The sequence below is a fragment of the Emydura macquarii genome, unplaced genomic scaffold, assembly GCF_026122565.2.
Source record: "Emydura macquarii macquarii isolate MOO-44397 ecotype Brisbane River unplaced genomic scaffold, CSIRO-AGI_Emac_v2 contig_2365, whole genome shotgun sequence".
Lineage (NCBI taxonomy): Eukaryota > Metazoa > Chordata > Testudines > Chelidae > Emydura > Emydura macquarii.
In genome coordinates, this window is record NW_027132502.1 from 2,534,195 (window position 1) to 2,547,596 (window position 13,402).

General features: G+C 49.2%; 1 protein-coding gene across 1 annotated transcript; it reads left to right on the plus strand.

Moving 5' to 3' along the window:
• Nucleotides 1-3,498: 3,498 nt before the first annotated feature.
• On the plus strand, nucleotides 3,499-9,887 carry DYNLT2B (dynein light chain Tctex-type 2B). Its single transcript, XM_067561026.1, has 5 exons — nucleotides 3,499-3,606; nucleotides 4,323-4,456; nucleotides 6,192-6,261; nucleotides 7,680-7,743; nucleotides 9,176-9,887. Exons 1-5 carry the CDS (start codon nucleotides 3,539-3,541, stop codon nucleotides 9,221-9,223), a joined length of 384 nt encoding a protein of 127 aa, XP_067417127.1. The 5' UTR covers nucleotides 3,499-3,538; the 3' UTR covers nucleotides 9,224-9,887.
• The last annotated feature ends 3,515 nt before the right edge of the window (nucleotides 9,888-13,402 follow it).

Here is a 13,402-nt window from a genome sequence, read left to right on the forward strand (position 1 = left end):
TGCATTAGCCATTCCCCTTGCAGGTGCCAGGTGGCCAGAACACCCAGGGTGGCTACTGTGGCAGACAGCACAGAATGGACTTGGCTACCTCTCCACGCCCTGTTGGGGGAGAGGACTGTTGTGTTCGTTCCCTGAGTGTACCCCACTTCCTGAGGCTGCATGCGGGGGGGAGGATATGGCCCTGATCGAGATGAGAGCACGTGACTAGCGGGACCCTCCGTGCAGACAAGGCCCCGCGGTGACATTGTGCACTGCACAGCTGGGGCTACGTGCACCTCCTGGTGGCCTCCTGGAGCATGCAGCAGCGGTTCCCAATCTTGCCAGTTTAACCAGACTGAGACTTCGGCTGCACCAGCCACTGCCCCCCCTCCCATCCTCTTCTCCCCGCTCCAACCCGCCACAGCCTGGGCAGTCCTTGGAGGCATTTCAAATTAAACGGGACAAACCACTGGGGAATGTACGGCAGGAAACAACCCTGCACAGAACCGATGTGTGTCGCTGCGAAATGAGCTCATATAAGTCTCTCGCTATGATTCAGTGGGCCGCTCCCGACGCTCGTGAGTGCAGTCAGCCAGGGTTGCTAGATGTGCACAGGCAGGGTTTGCACAGGCCAAAGGGAAAATATAAAGGCATATGAGTATCTCCTCTTCCTGGCTGACTCCCTAGCAAGCAGTCCTATCTCACACCATCACCATTTCTGTCACATTCACTTCCCCTTGCATAAAAATAATCAAATGATTCATTTTTTTAAAAGAAAGTGGAGATGCGAAAAAACAACAACTAAACAGGTTCCGATAAGGTATATTAAGGCATTGCATTTCCAGTAAAACAAGTCTGTGTTGGGAGGAGGAGGTGTGATGGAAAAGTGGGCTACTTTATATCATGGTTTATTTAATTTCCACACGACTTCTTATCAGCTTCCTACCTGACTCTCGCCCTTTGAAGCATAACCAACCCCTGATGAACGTAGCTCTCTGCTCTTTCTTCCACGCCTTGCTGAGCCTCAGAGTCAGAACAGGGATGGAAAAGCAGCTGCCGTGTACCAAAGGCTAAGAATAACACCTAGCACTGGGGGATGGAGAAACAAACGTGAGTGATTGGACAGATGGGGTCAGAAGGAGTGAGTGAAGGGTTTGGGGAGCAAAAGGGAAATGGACCAAAAATGTTCTATCGGGAAGTCAATTAACCAGGATTCATCCAAGGGTTCTGGAACGGCAAGTCACAACGTTCTCTTCCTCTGACTCAGCATTTTAAACATTGGCTGCCTAAAGTTCAATCCATCTTTAGGCCACCGGCTGTGAAAATTTGCACCTAAATGTTCAGGACAAAGTGTAAAGAACTGAAAGGAAAATGCCAGTAAAATGATTTGCAACCCAATCCAGGAGAGTGAAGATTCTGCTGAGTAACGTAGCCACGGTCACACCACTCTCCCATCACGTTCACACTGCAAGCTGCCTCCTTCTTTGGGGGAGTCGGTGCCCTCCCAGGTTCCATTGATGTATAGGATCCTCCCTTGGGTACCCTTTAAAAGTCAACCTTGATTGTATTCACCCGTGGCGTGCTGTTTCTGAGACACAGGCTCAGAATATTTCTACCAGATGGTGGTTGATGTTTACTTCTTACAGGTCTAATCCTGCAAGGTGCTGAGCACTGTACATTCCTGTGGAGGTAAATGGGAGCTGAAACGCTCAGCACTAGGGGAACCCTAAGTGTTCTTTCTCTCTCTAGGTCCCTCGCATATAGAACTGTCTGACATCCTGCCATTGTATCCCACATGGTTTCAGTGGATTCCCCGTTCTGAAGAGCAGGCCTAGTTCATTCAATGTTTTATAGTTATGCTACCTCGTGATTCACATGTAGAGGGAAAGCAGAGAAATTCCCCCTCTCTCTACTTCATAGTACCCCGGTGTCCTGACTCCCAGGCAGATACTCTACCTGCCAGGCAACATTGCCTCCCCTCACCCAATAATAACGTGATGAGGAGGAAGATATGCTTATGTACCAACGGCAAACTGCAGAGTGACTCCTCCTCAAGATGAGACAAGATACAGATTTCTGATCTGCCAGATTATCTGTTCCAGGTGATGCTTCACACTGTAGTGAGAGAGAAAAAAATAAGCTGAGTGGGTGTTTTGTATGTGAGTCTGTTGCAGCTAAACTGCTGCTCCCCGCAACCCACTTGGCTGTGAGATCGTCTATCTTCAGACAATATTTCTGACTTCTTTACCATGGTTCACAGGCTAGAGTGAAGCAAAGGCTGCTACCATTGCTCTGTTCCTTCATAAGCAAGGTCCTGCATTTCCCTAGCATCTTTCGCCCCACCAGATCCCATGGCAGAAGGTTCACCTTATCAGCCACTGAAGTGCAGCTTCTCCTGGAGCAGAATGGGGGTGGCTGTTTCACAGAGCACAGCTGCTTAGGAGAAGAAAGTAAAGAATAACATGCATAGTTGAAATTGCAGGAAGAAATTAAATAGGCAAAAGGCAGCTACTCCTGACCTAGAATTTGGCCAAGACACCAGAGTTAGCACTCTTACTTTGGCCAATAGCACCATGGGATCTTTCATGGTCACAAGCCCGACTTTGCATTTACCCACAGATGGACCTTCAACTCTTTCTCCCTAATAACTGCTTTTAAATGAACTTCATCACCACAAAACGTATCGTGGGAGGGGATCTCTCGCCCCCCCCCCACTCAGTCTTATGCATTTTGTTGCCATTCACTGAATGCCTGCAGGCTTTGCCAGGGCCTAGACCAGAGAACTGCTTGTCGGTCACATTTCTCTCCCTCTCACTGCAGGCTGCCCCGCAGGAGCGTAACCCAAAAATGAAACCATCCCAGGCGGCCTCTTCCCACAACCAGGACCCAGAGGTCCCTGTCCAGATGTGCATGCTCCTCCCCGGGCACACAGCCCACCTTTACAGATGTGCATTTCTCCCTGGGTACATGCCCCCTGTCCAGGTGTGCATCCTCTCCCATGCCCTGGGCGTATGGACCCCCGCCATCCAGATGTGCATCCACCCTCACCCCCTAGACGCAGGCCCCTCCCCTCCAGATGTGCCTTCTTCCCTCACACCCTGGGCACATGTCCCCCATCCAGCTGTGCACCCACCCACAGCCTGGGTGTGCCTCCCCTCCAGATGTGCACACCTCCCATCCAGATGTGAGTGAGTTCGCAGTACAGCCTCCCCCGCCAGATGTGCATCCACCCGCACACCCTGGGCGCGTGCCCCTCCCCCCCAGATGTGAACCCGACCCCTCTTCCCCCCCCTTGCGCGCATGCCCCTCTTTCCCCCCAGACGTCAGCACCCCTCCCCCACGCCCTGTGTTGCGCAGGCGCAGCGCCTTTCCCGCGCACTCGGACGGACGCGCGTCCGCGCAGGGACGGCGGGGGCGGGGCACGCGCTCTGGCCCCGCCCTGCGCGCCGCTCCTCCGTCACGTGCGGGGGGGCGAGCGGGGTCCGGCAGAGGCGGCGGCGGAAGTGAGGCTTGGGGGGGGCGGGGCCGGTTGCTGTGGAAACGCGGCGGGCCAGTAGCCATGGGGGAGCCGCTGGGGCCGCCGGTCGCCGAGAACACGTACAGCCTGCGGCCGGCCTTCCAGCACAAGTGAGCGGCCCCGGCCCCGGGGGGCGGGGTGGTTGGGGTGGGTGGCTGTAGGGGCTCTGGGGAGGGGGTGGTTGGGGGATGGGGAGCTGGTGGGGTGGGGTGGGGTGGGGGGTGGTTGGGGACACCGGGGAGCTCTGGTAGTGAGGTGAGAAGTACGGGGGGAAGGGTGGGTGGGGGTGCTAGGAGTCCTCGGGGAGAGATGCCCAGGTACTGGGCGCGTGCAGGGAAGGGAGCATTACAAGACGTATAAGTGCCTAATCTGTGACTTTCCTGACTGTCACAGGTTGCAACCCGCCTTACACAATCCCTATGAACATTTACTGGCCCAGACCCTAAAATCCAGGCTGGGGCCCTTTACCGTGTCCCTCCCCCCGCCCCCCAAATCTGGCTCCCAGGACCTTCAGAACACCCTTTTTGTGAGGTCCAGAGGAAAGTACTGTGTGGGGAAGGGAAGGTGTGTGGACAGGTACTTCCAAGCATAGATTAGAAGGGTATGATCCAACATTAGATTTTATTTGTCCATCCCCCTGACTAGAATGTGCAGTTGGTGAATGTGTACAGTTTTGCAAGGTTGGTTAACGAGCTTCCACTTTTGCTGCACTTTTCATGCATTTCCACCTGCCAAGAAAGAAAAGTGAATGTTTCCAACATCGCGACACACATTTCATCCTATCCTGTGAACTTTCTGAGATTTAGGATTTTTTTCCCCCTGTTAGATTCCGATCTTCTACCGTAAAAGAATGCATCCGTGCAATACTGAAAGAGAATCTAGCCAATGTGCAGTACAACCCAGAGGAAACGCCGCAGCTCACACGGTCCTTATCAGAGACAATTAAAGATAGACTGAAAGGTAATGAGGATGGATGAGGAAACTACCTTTTTCCTTATTTAATTTGTTCTTTTCCTTATCAAGTATTGATCCCCTCCAATACTCTTTAAAATTCCTCATTCACTGATGACTGACCACAACCCAATATTATTTAATAAACCAGTGTATATGTACATGGTGCTTTATAGACTGGGTCTCAGCCCTGAGCATCTTAACATTTCATTCAGACAACTACGATTACATACAGACCAACTGGTGAGAGAGGTAAGCTTAGGAAGGACCATGGAAGGAGTAGAATGCATGGAGCATGGGTAACATGGAGGAAGGCGCATAACTGAGAATGGGAGAGAGAGAGACAAGGACTTGCTTCTGATCTCACTTCCATAAATGGAATCACTCTGGTTTAGCCTGGTGTAAATGAGATCAGAATCAGGTCCAAAGGGACCATATTGTGAATCAGACTCAGTGGGAGCATTGGGAAGAGAATAGGGAGTGTGAAGCAAGAGGCTGTGGATCATGACATTGTATTGTACTGCTGGCATGTTGCAGCATGGCAATGTTGCTTCAGAACATTGCTTTGCATGTTTTGGGTTCCAGAAGTTATTTCAGGACACATTAAATGTTCCCCAGGCCCAGTTCTGAAATAACAGCACAGATGAGAGTCAGCATTATCAATGGCTTCAGCATCATTTTGGGAATAGGGTTGTACTCCCTCTGCTGCCTGTCTTTACAACAACAGAACCAAATATTGTGAGTTCCTGCATTAACAGTGTGTTTTTAGGTCTCCCTTACAGAGTTGTGAATTTTTAAATAGATTACGTAGCATTTGTAGTCTGAGCACTTTTGGATATTGAGCTAACACACCCGGGACCTGATTACGGTGCTTTATAAATATGTACATGGTGCCCTGGGGCAGGTGTGGCCAAGTACAGCCACGGGATTTTACCTACCTTCAGTGTCTGCTGTCATCTTGAATAAAGAATGACACTGAGCACTACCAGAGATACCATGCCATGCTCCGTCTTGCAGCTGAGATAAAAATGGAGCATAGCATGCTGGAGTCACCATAGAACCCTGCCTTACTGAAGGTAGAGACACTGGCATTTTTGTTCTATTTTAAGCAAATTTGTTCTGGCTCTTGGGTTTCTGGCAGGTTGCCAGTTTCATCCCCTGTACTAAATTGGGTATCACCTATGTTTTGAGGTACCTCTTTGCTGTATTATTGGAATAGAACCATACACCTTTGTAGTCATGTCACTCAGAGCTACGCATGCTCTTGAGAAGCTTCTAATACTAACACACCAATCTTAAAAATACATTAGTAATACATGGCAGAAACAGCAGTACATTTCCTCAAGATTAGAACAATTTTAAAATAATTCGGATTGCCTGAAACACCTCTGTTTCATGTAACAGCCTCATTTCTACTCAGATCCTTTTGTCTTAATGTTTTTTTGAACCCTGCAACATTGTTTAATAGGCATGTTTGGTACTTAATGTGTCTGTTTGAAAGCCTTTCTTCTCCCTGGCTTGTTTTTCAAAGGTGCTGAGCACCTGCAGATCCATTTATTTGAATAGGATTGTGGTGCTTAGCACTTACAAAAGTGAGACCATGAGGCAGTTTCATGTCCCATTGGGCACTAAGGGTTTCTAGTTACAAAATAAATAGCTCTCTCCCTGGCTCCTGTTTGGCTGTAATAAAATTTTGTACTCTTCCGTTTTGAAACTCTTCATTTTTCTCCCTCTTAACCTGCAGAGGAGGGATTTCACCGATATAAAATGGTGGTGCAGGTTGTGATTGGAGAACAGAGAGGCGAAGGAGTGAAGTAAGTTTTGTGCATTTCAGGTGTCTTGCTTTTGTCATCCTCAGAAAGAGTTAATACAGCAAATCCCTTGCTCCTAACTATCCCAGATAGGCAAGTGTTATGCAGGAGGTCAGACTAGATCATCGCTATGGTCCCTTCTGGACTTAAAATCTATTTTAAAAAATAGTTCACTTCTCAAGGATCTCTCTGCTGGAGTTAGCAAAGCAAGGCCATTATTATCGTCTTGTTAGGCAGCAGTTCACTCAGGGCCAGATTTGCAAAAGTGCCCAGCTCCAATTTAGCCCCCAAATAAGCATCTAGACTTTCAAAAGAGCTCAGCACCCAACATATAGAATTATCTTAAAAATCTGACCTCAGTTGTGGGTGCTGAGCGCTTGAAAATATGACTCCAGATGTCTGTGATCAGAGAAGAATTCTTACATGCTGACATAGAAAGTTTGTGGCTTCTACCAGTGCTGAGCTAAGAAAAGAACTGGGGTTGAACAACCCAGGAAGTAGGTAACTTGAATCTGCTCTGTTTATCTCCAGTATCTGTGTGCTTCACAAGGAGACAAATGCAGCAGATAAGGGTAATCAGATCTCATGCACCTTTGTAAGCTGATTAGAGGTCAGGAAAGAATCTCTCTTCCTTGCACTTTACAGCATTGTACATTTGGCTAGCTGTAATTTGTGTGCCATGGTCCCCTTCCTCTGAACCATCTCCATGCTGGCCACTGTCTGAGGCAGATACCAAACTGGATGGACCAATGATGTGACTTATTCTGATGAATCCTGTGTTGTTGAGCTTGATGCAACGGCACCAGAACTGGGGGAGTCAGGGGACCGTGCTCCCCACTTTTTAACATGGGCATAGCTTGAGGGGCATCGGGGGCGGCGTTGCCCCCACCCTGCCAGCGCTACTCCGCGCCGGCCTGAGACTTGCAGTTTCGTAGGGCAATGCCGTTCCCTTGCCCCTCAAATTATGCCCATGTTAAAAACTGGGGGGGGAGTTCCTGTGGCTCCCCCACTTCTACAAAGGTTCTGGCTCTCTTGGCTTGATGTATGATCCCTGGAGGAAATTCTCTGTCCTGTGTTATGCAGAACGTTGGACTAGATTATCATAATGGTCCCTTCTGGTCTTAAAATTTGTGACCTTCAATTCTTTGCCATGGGAAATCAAGTCGGCCCACCCTGTGCTCTTATTGACTCAGGTTATGATTGAGGCGGGAACATTGCAAGTAATACTCTCCCTAACGCTGAAAAAACCGTTAACTTCACCCAGCACAAAGGCACGTTCCCAAGTCCAAAAGAGCCGGTTGTGTTCTTTCAAAGAAAACACTCTTTGTTTTCCAGGGAAGTTAGTAATGACCAGATGCTGATATCTCAGTTTACCCCCAGTGGGTATCATGTTAATGGTTTGTCCCAATTCATTTGTTTAGCATGGCAGCGCGATGTTTCTGGGATGCTGACACTGACAACTATGCTCAGGATGTTTTTATGAATGTGAGTATTTGCTGTTTTGCCTGGGGAAAATTGAAGGAATCTATTCTCTGTGTATTGTATAGAGAGAGAGATTCTGATCATAGAATGTGGACTTAATAAATTCGCCTCCGGGCCATATTTTAGTACTAAGTACCAAGCCAATATTGAAACCAAATACCAGTAGTCAGAAGTGGAATTTGTATAGGCCTATAGGTATAGGTCTAGCCCTATTCAGCAAAGCATTGATGATGATAATATAATACTTAGATCTTACATAGTGCTTTGTATCCAAGATCTCAAAGCACTTTACAAAGGCGCTTGGTTTCCTTAGCTCCATTTTATAGTTAGGGAAATTGAAGCACAGGGAGGTAAAGTTACTTAGAGCCATGTTTAATACTTTGCTGGTCGGAGCACAGGACTGGAAACCACGATGACCTGAGCTTTGCCACAGACGTTCCTCTCTGACCTTGAACTAGTCACTGAACCTTTCTGCAAAATGAAGATGATATTGGGGTGCTGAGAATTAATGTTTGTAAAGTATTGTGAAGAAAAGCACTACTTACATACTAAGTACTTTAAACAGTACTTTAAACTAAGACTTTGGGTGTATGCACACAGCTCTCATTAGCAACACACGAGCATCCAAAGCAGAATTTGGCCCTTCAGTCAATGTCGGTTTGTAACACAGTATAATAAATAAAAATGGATAATAAAATGATTTTAAAATAAAAGACAAAACTTGATGTGCTAGATTATATAAGTTGTTTTGGCCTGTTTCTTTTTTAAAGGTTCTGTCTAAGTCAGGGGTGTCAAACTAATTTGCAATGGCGGGCCACACTGCAGTAAGATCTTTAGAGGTTTTTAAGCTGCGGCTTGACAAAACCCTCGCTGGGATTATTTAGCTGAGGTTAGTCCTGCTCTGAGCAGGGGGTTGGACTAGATGACCTCCTGAGGTCCCTTCCAACTCTATGAACTTAAAGGGGGCCATACCCTAGCAGCGTCTTACCGTCCGCCAAAAAATCTCATTGCGTCCTCCCTTTCGGCGGCAGCTCATGGCGTCCTGACTTTCGGCGGCAGCTCCCATGGTATTCCCGGGCAGCAGCTACTAGGGGCCGAAACAAAAAGGTTGTCGGGCCATATCCGGCCAACAGGGGCCGGACCAAAAAAGATCGTGGGCAATATCTGGCGTCCTGCGGGCTGGATCCGGCCCACGGGCCGCATGTTTGACACTCCTGGTCTAAGTACTTTGCTAGATTTTCTTTACACCAAATTAAGGACATAACAACAATTTAATCTTGCAGCAGACCTATTCCTCTGCCAAGAACAGGCTGTACTACATAGCAAAAAGTTCCTTTAACTTTAAACTTTTAGTTGGGCTTCAATATGAGCACTTGTTTCAGTGAGAGGAGTGCACTTTTGTTAAAACTAATATGCTTATCTCTTGTTTTCTCAGGACAGTCTGTTCTGTGTGGTAGCTGCATTTGGCTGTTTCTACTACTGATGCCAGTGAAGAGTGCAGAAACGAACTAGAGTAATTTTAGGGAGGATTCTTAGTTTGTTTGGTTTTCTTCTGTAATTTATACTAAGGAGGCGTGTACTCATGTTTTCTCAAAGAAGCAGACTTACAATTGTACAAAGCATCCTCACTATATATTACACTAACGTGTCCACAACTCCCTCCTCTTTCCTGCTTGTGTAAATAGAGCTTTGTATCATATTTGTTATTCTTTTGTCCTTTTAATCATCCTTCCTGCTTTATACAAAATGGATTTATTAACTCCTAGGAACCAAATATTGTGCCTTAAAAGGACTAGATTGCTTTTATTAGTAGTGCTTTGTTTCCATAATGTAAGACATATTTATGAGCAATGTAATATAATAAATACAAATGTATATATTTTACTTTTTCCCATCTCTGTCCCTCCCTGTGTATCTGCTCTTGTCTCTCATAGTATTGTAGTCTTGTTTCTTATATGCCAGCCTTAAATGTTCATACAGCCACTTCTCCCAGAAGTGTCTCCATGCTTCCTGCCATGGCTAGAATGCTCTCTTTGAGCTAGGCCAAAAGGCTACTACTCTGTCCTCCTATAAATCCCTCCTCAAGACCACGTTGGCAGTGACTCATTATTAGCCTGTGCAACGAAGGGTAATAGAATCATTACCTTCATCCTTCCTTCCTGTCATTTGCTAAACTCACTTGTTGCATCTTGTTTCACATTAGGCCCAAATCCTGCAAGCACCGACACACATGCTTAACGTTAGCATGTAAGTTATCTCATTGCCAAGTTAAGCATGTGCGTAAGTGGTTGCAGTTGACCTGTTTCTAAGCATTATGGGGCAGGGACTGATCCACTGATTGTCCATGCAGAGCCCATCACAGTGGGACTCCAACACTGAGTAGGACTGCTGGGTGCTACCACAATAAAAATTAGCAAACAAAAACTACAGTTAGTGACAGTTAAAACTGCAGCAGGGCATGTCCCTCCATCCAAAAACCAGGAAATGAAGGGGGAAGACGTGCACATTCCTTTCCATCTTGATACCACCTATAACACCGGAGCTAACACACTTCAAGATGCCATAACACTTCACTCCCATTTCCAAGAGATACCCAAGAGTAATACACACGCTGGCTTCATCCAACTTGAACTCTGCTACAAAACCTTCACAGTGACCTCATATGCTTGGGTGTCAACCAATCTGCACCTCTGATTGTTACCCATTCATGCCTTTGGGAATTTATTTTGCCTTAACACTGCAAGCTGGATGAAGTTGAGGTACAAAGAAAAGTGAGACAATCCAGTGAAAAGTCATCAAAAGGCGTGTTTTTTTTAAACTCTGGTTATTCTTCCTATACCAATTATTTTTTTACCAAACCACTGTGGGGAAAAAAAAGAGATTTCTCAAGAAAATGAGACTTTTATTAAAGAAAGGTGTAAAGCTGCTGTTATACTGAACTCTGTGACACAAGGCTACCATAATCTACCCCGGCTAACCGATGGTATCTAATTTCTTTTTCAAGAAAAATGTAACTGCTCATGCTGTAGGGAAGACGTGTATTAGCACAAACCCTACTGCAGTGCAGCACTTTGACACAGCTATGCTAGTCGCCTAGATACGTTGATGGATCATCCTTCCTGTTTTTAGGTTTGGTTTTGTTTGCTGAGAGAAACCATGGACATGCAAAGGGCCTCGCAGGCCTTAAGGCATCGCAATGTACTCCCAGGCTGAAGGCAGACATTTTGGGTGTAATATGAGAGCTAGTGCATGTAATTGTCTCCCTCTAGCCACTGGCCCCAGCAGTGGTAGGAACCTGATATTTCCTGACAAAGTCCTCCACAAATGGGCTATGTCTCCCCCTTGTGGATCTCAAAGGCCCCACAGCACTTTTGCCTGGGGATCCTGCACCACACCAAACCCCGCCCCTCGCTTCAACCACCTTCTGTGTCCTGCCCTGGAGATCCTGCTGCTTGCCTTTGTTTCAAATCCTGTCTTTCTTCCTCCTTTCCGGTAGATCACTGAGGTTTTAATCCCTCTCACCCTTTGGGCACAGCCCCTCTTCGTCGGACTTCTGCTGCATCCGCAGAATGGCAGATCGGCCACGCAAGCACCGCGGCAAATCTAAAAGGTGCTCAGCGTGTGAGGCTCCCTTTCCAGGAACGTCAGCCGGAGAACTGTGTCCTATGTGCTGCCAGCCAGCCCCCCCTTTCTCAGCGACAGGGCTGGGCTTTGAGTCAAAGCCATGTGATGGGGCCGTGTCTTCTGCACGTAGCCAGGACTCCACCAGGGAGCAGTGGGACGCTCAGGAGGAGGAAACTCCTCCAGCATTGCCATTCTGGGTAAGTTTAGCAAAGCCCCCTCTTACGAAGGAAAGGAATTACATAGGATCTTACCCCAACTCTTCAGGCAGGTGCTTTCCTCCCTGATCGAAAAGCCCTCGCGTCAGTCCACTGCAATTTTCCATCCACTCCAAAGAAGACTCCTGCCTACGTCATCAGAGCCTCGCCAGATGCGATGCCGTTTGTTGTGAGTAACTGTTATGTGCTACCATCACTAATAATCACACACTGATTAAAATGCGGGAGCTGTGTTTATGGTGCAGAGCTTGAAACAGGCTCCTGTCCATGCAGCCCTGTGCTGATATTAAATACGCAAATAGCGCACCCCATGAGAACCCCAGGTTGGCAAATAAACCTAGTAGGCGGCTCAGGTCTCACTGGGATCCCTACAATAACCAAGCTGGTCAACTGTGGAACTCATTGCCAGGGGAATGTTGTGAAGGCCAAAAGTATAATGGTGTTCAAAAAAGAATTGGATAAGTTCATGGAGACAGGTCCGTCAATGGCTATTAGCCAAGATGGTCAGAGATGCAACCCCCTGCTCTGGGTGCCCCGTAGCCTCTGCCTGCCAGAAGCTGGCACTGGACGACAGGATGGATCACTCGATAATTGCCTTCTTCTGTTCATTTTCTCTGATGCGTCTGACTCCAGGCACGGTTAGAGACAGGATATTGGGCTAGATGGACCATTGGTCTGCCCCATTATGGCTGTTCTTATGGTGCACATGATCCGGGGCGTAGGAATAACTCTGCCATAACATTAGACTCAGCCTGGCACCTGGTGGTCATGGGTGTGACCCTCCACTGTAATCTGTGGCCTGCGCAGCCTGAGAATGAGCTAGTGCCCCTCAAATAAAAGGACTGGTGTGTGTATGGCTGGACCACTAGCCACCCAGGAAACAAATCTAGTCCACCGAGCCAGGAGCCCACCAGCAACCCTTTGATAACCCCGGGCTCCTCAGAATCCCAGCAATAATAAACAGGGAGCCCATCAGCAACCCTACAATAACAAACCCAGCCACGCCCAGCAGTGATCCTCCTAGAGCAAACCCTGCTCACGTGGCCCTGGGCTTGCAGTGATCCCACAACAACAAATGCGGGGCCCACCGGTAATGCGATGGTAACAACTGGGCAGGTCTGGGCTAGGTCCACTGGCGACCCTACAATAACAAGCGCAGTGCCCTGACCCAGGGGCAGCCAGGGACCCTACAAAAACAAGAAACCGATCCACCTGCCGCCCTACGAGAACCGGCCCAGCGCCAACGGGCGACCCTACCACAACAAACAAACAAGCCCAGCCCACAGGGGCCGCCCCGGCCCGGGGGTTAGCCGGAACGCTGGTGCCGGCTGCGGTTTCCGGGGGGGCCCCGCTAGAGCCGCTGCACGCGGCTGGTCCCTTCCTGTGCGGTCCGGCCACGACCCGACACGCAGCGTCCGCGTGCCCCCGGGCCGCCCGCCCCGCCCCGGCCCGGCCCGGCCCCGCCGCAGCGCCTGGGCCGCCCTGTCCCGACTCCCGCCCAGCGCCGGCTGGCGAGCGAGCGCGGAGCGGCCCGGCCCGGCCCGGCCCGGCAGGTCAGAGCGGGGGGGGCCCGGCTGGCGGCGGCTCGGGGGGGCGGAGGCGGCACAGGCTCGGGGGGGGGCCGGCTGGGGGGGTCGGCTCGGGGGGGGCGGAGGTGGCACAGGCTCGGGGGGCCCCGGCTCGGGGATTGAGGGGCCATGGCGCTGGGGGGCGCTGGCGGGGGGTGAGGGGACATCGGCCTCGGTGGGCAGGTGGGATACGAGGTTCTGGGGGGCTGTGGCCTGCTCCTGGCTGCGGGGACATTGGCTGAGCTGGGGAGCATG

What these genes read in the sequence shown, in the direction of transcription:
- DYNLT2B (XM_067561026.1), top strand. Translation starts at nt 3,539, where the DNA reads ATGGGGGAGCCGCTGGGGCCGCCGGTCGCCGAGAACACGTACAGCCTG. An exon ending in AATTAAAGATAGACTGAAAG is followed by an intron (nt 4,457 to 6,191) that starts GTAATGAGGATG and finishes CTTAACCTGCAG; the next exon opens with AGGAGGGATTTCACCGATAT. An exon ending in CTCAGGATGTTTTTATGAAT is followed by an intron (nt 7,744 to 9,175) that starts GTGAGTATTTGC and finishes TTGTTTTCTCAG; the next exon opens with GACAGTCTGTTCTGTGTGGT.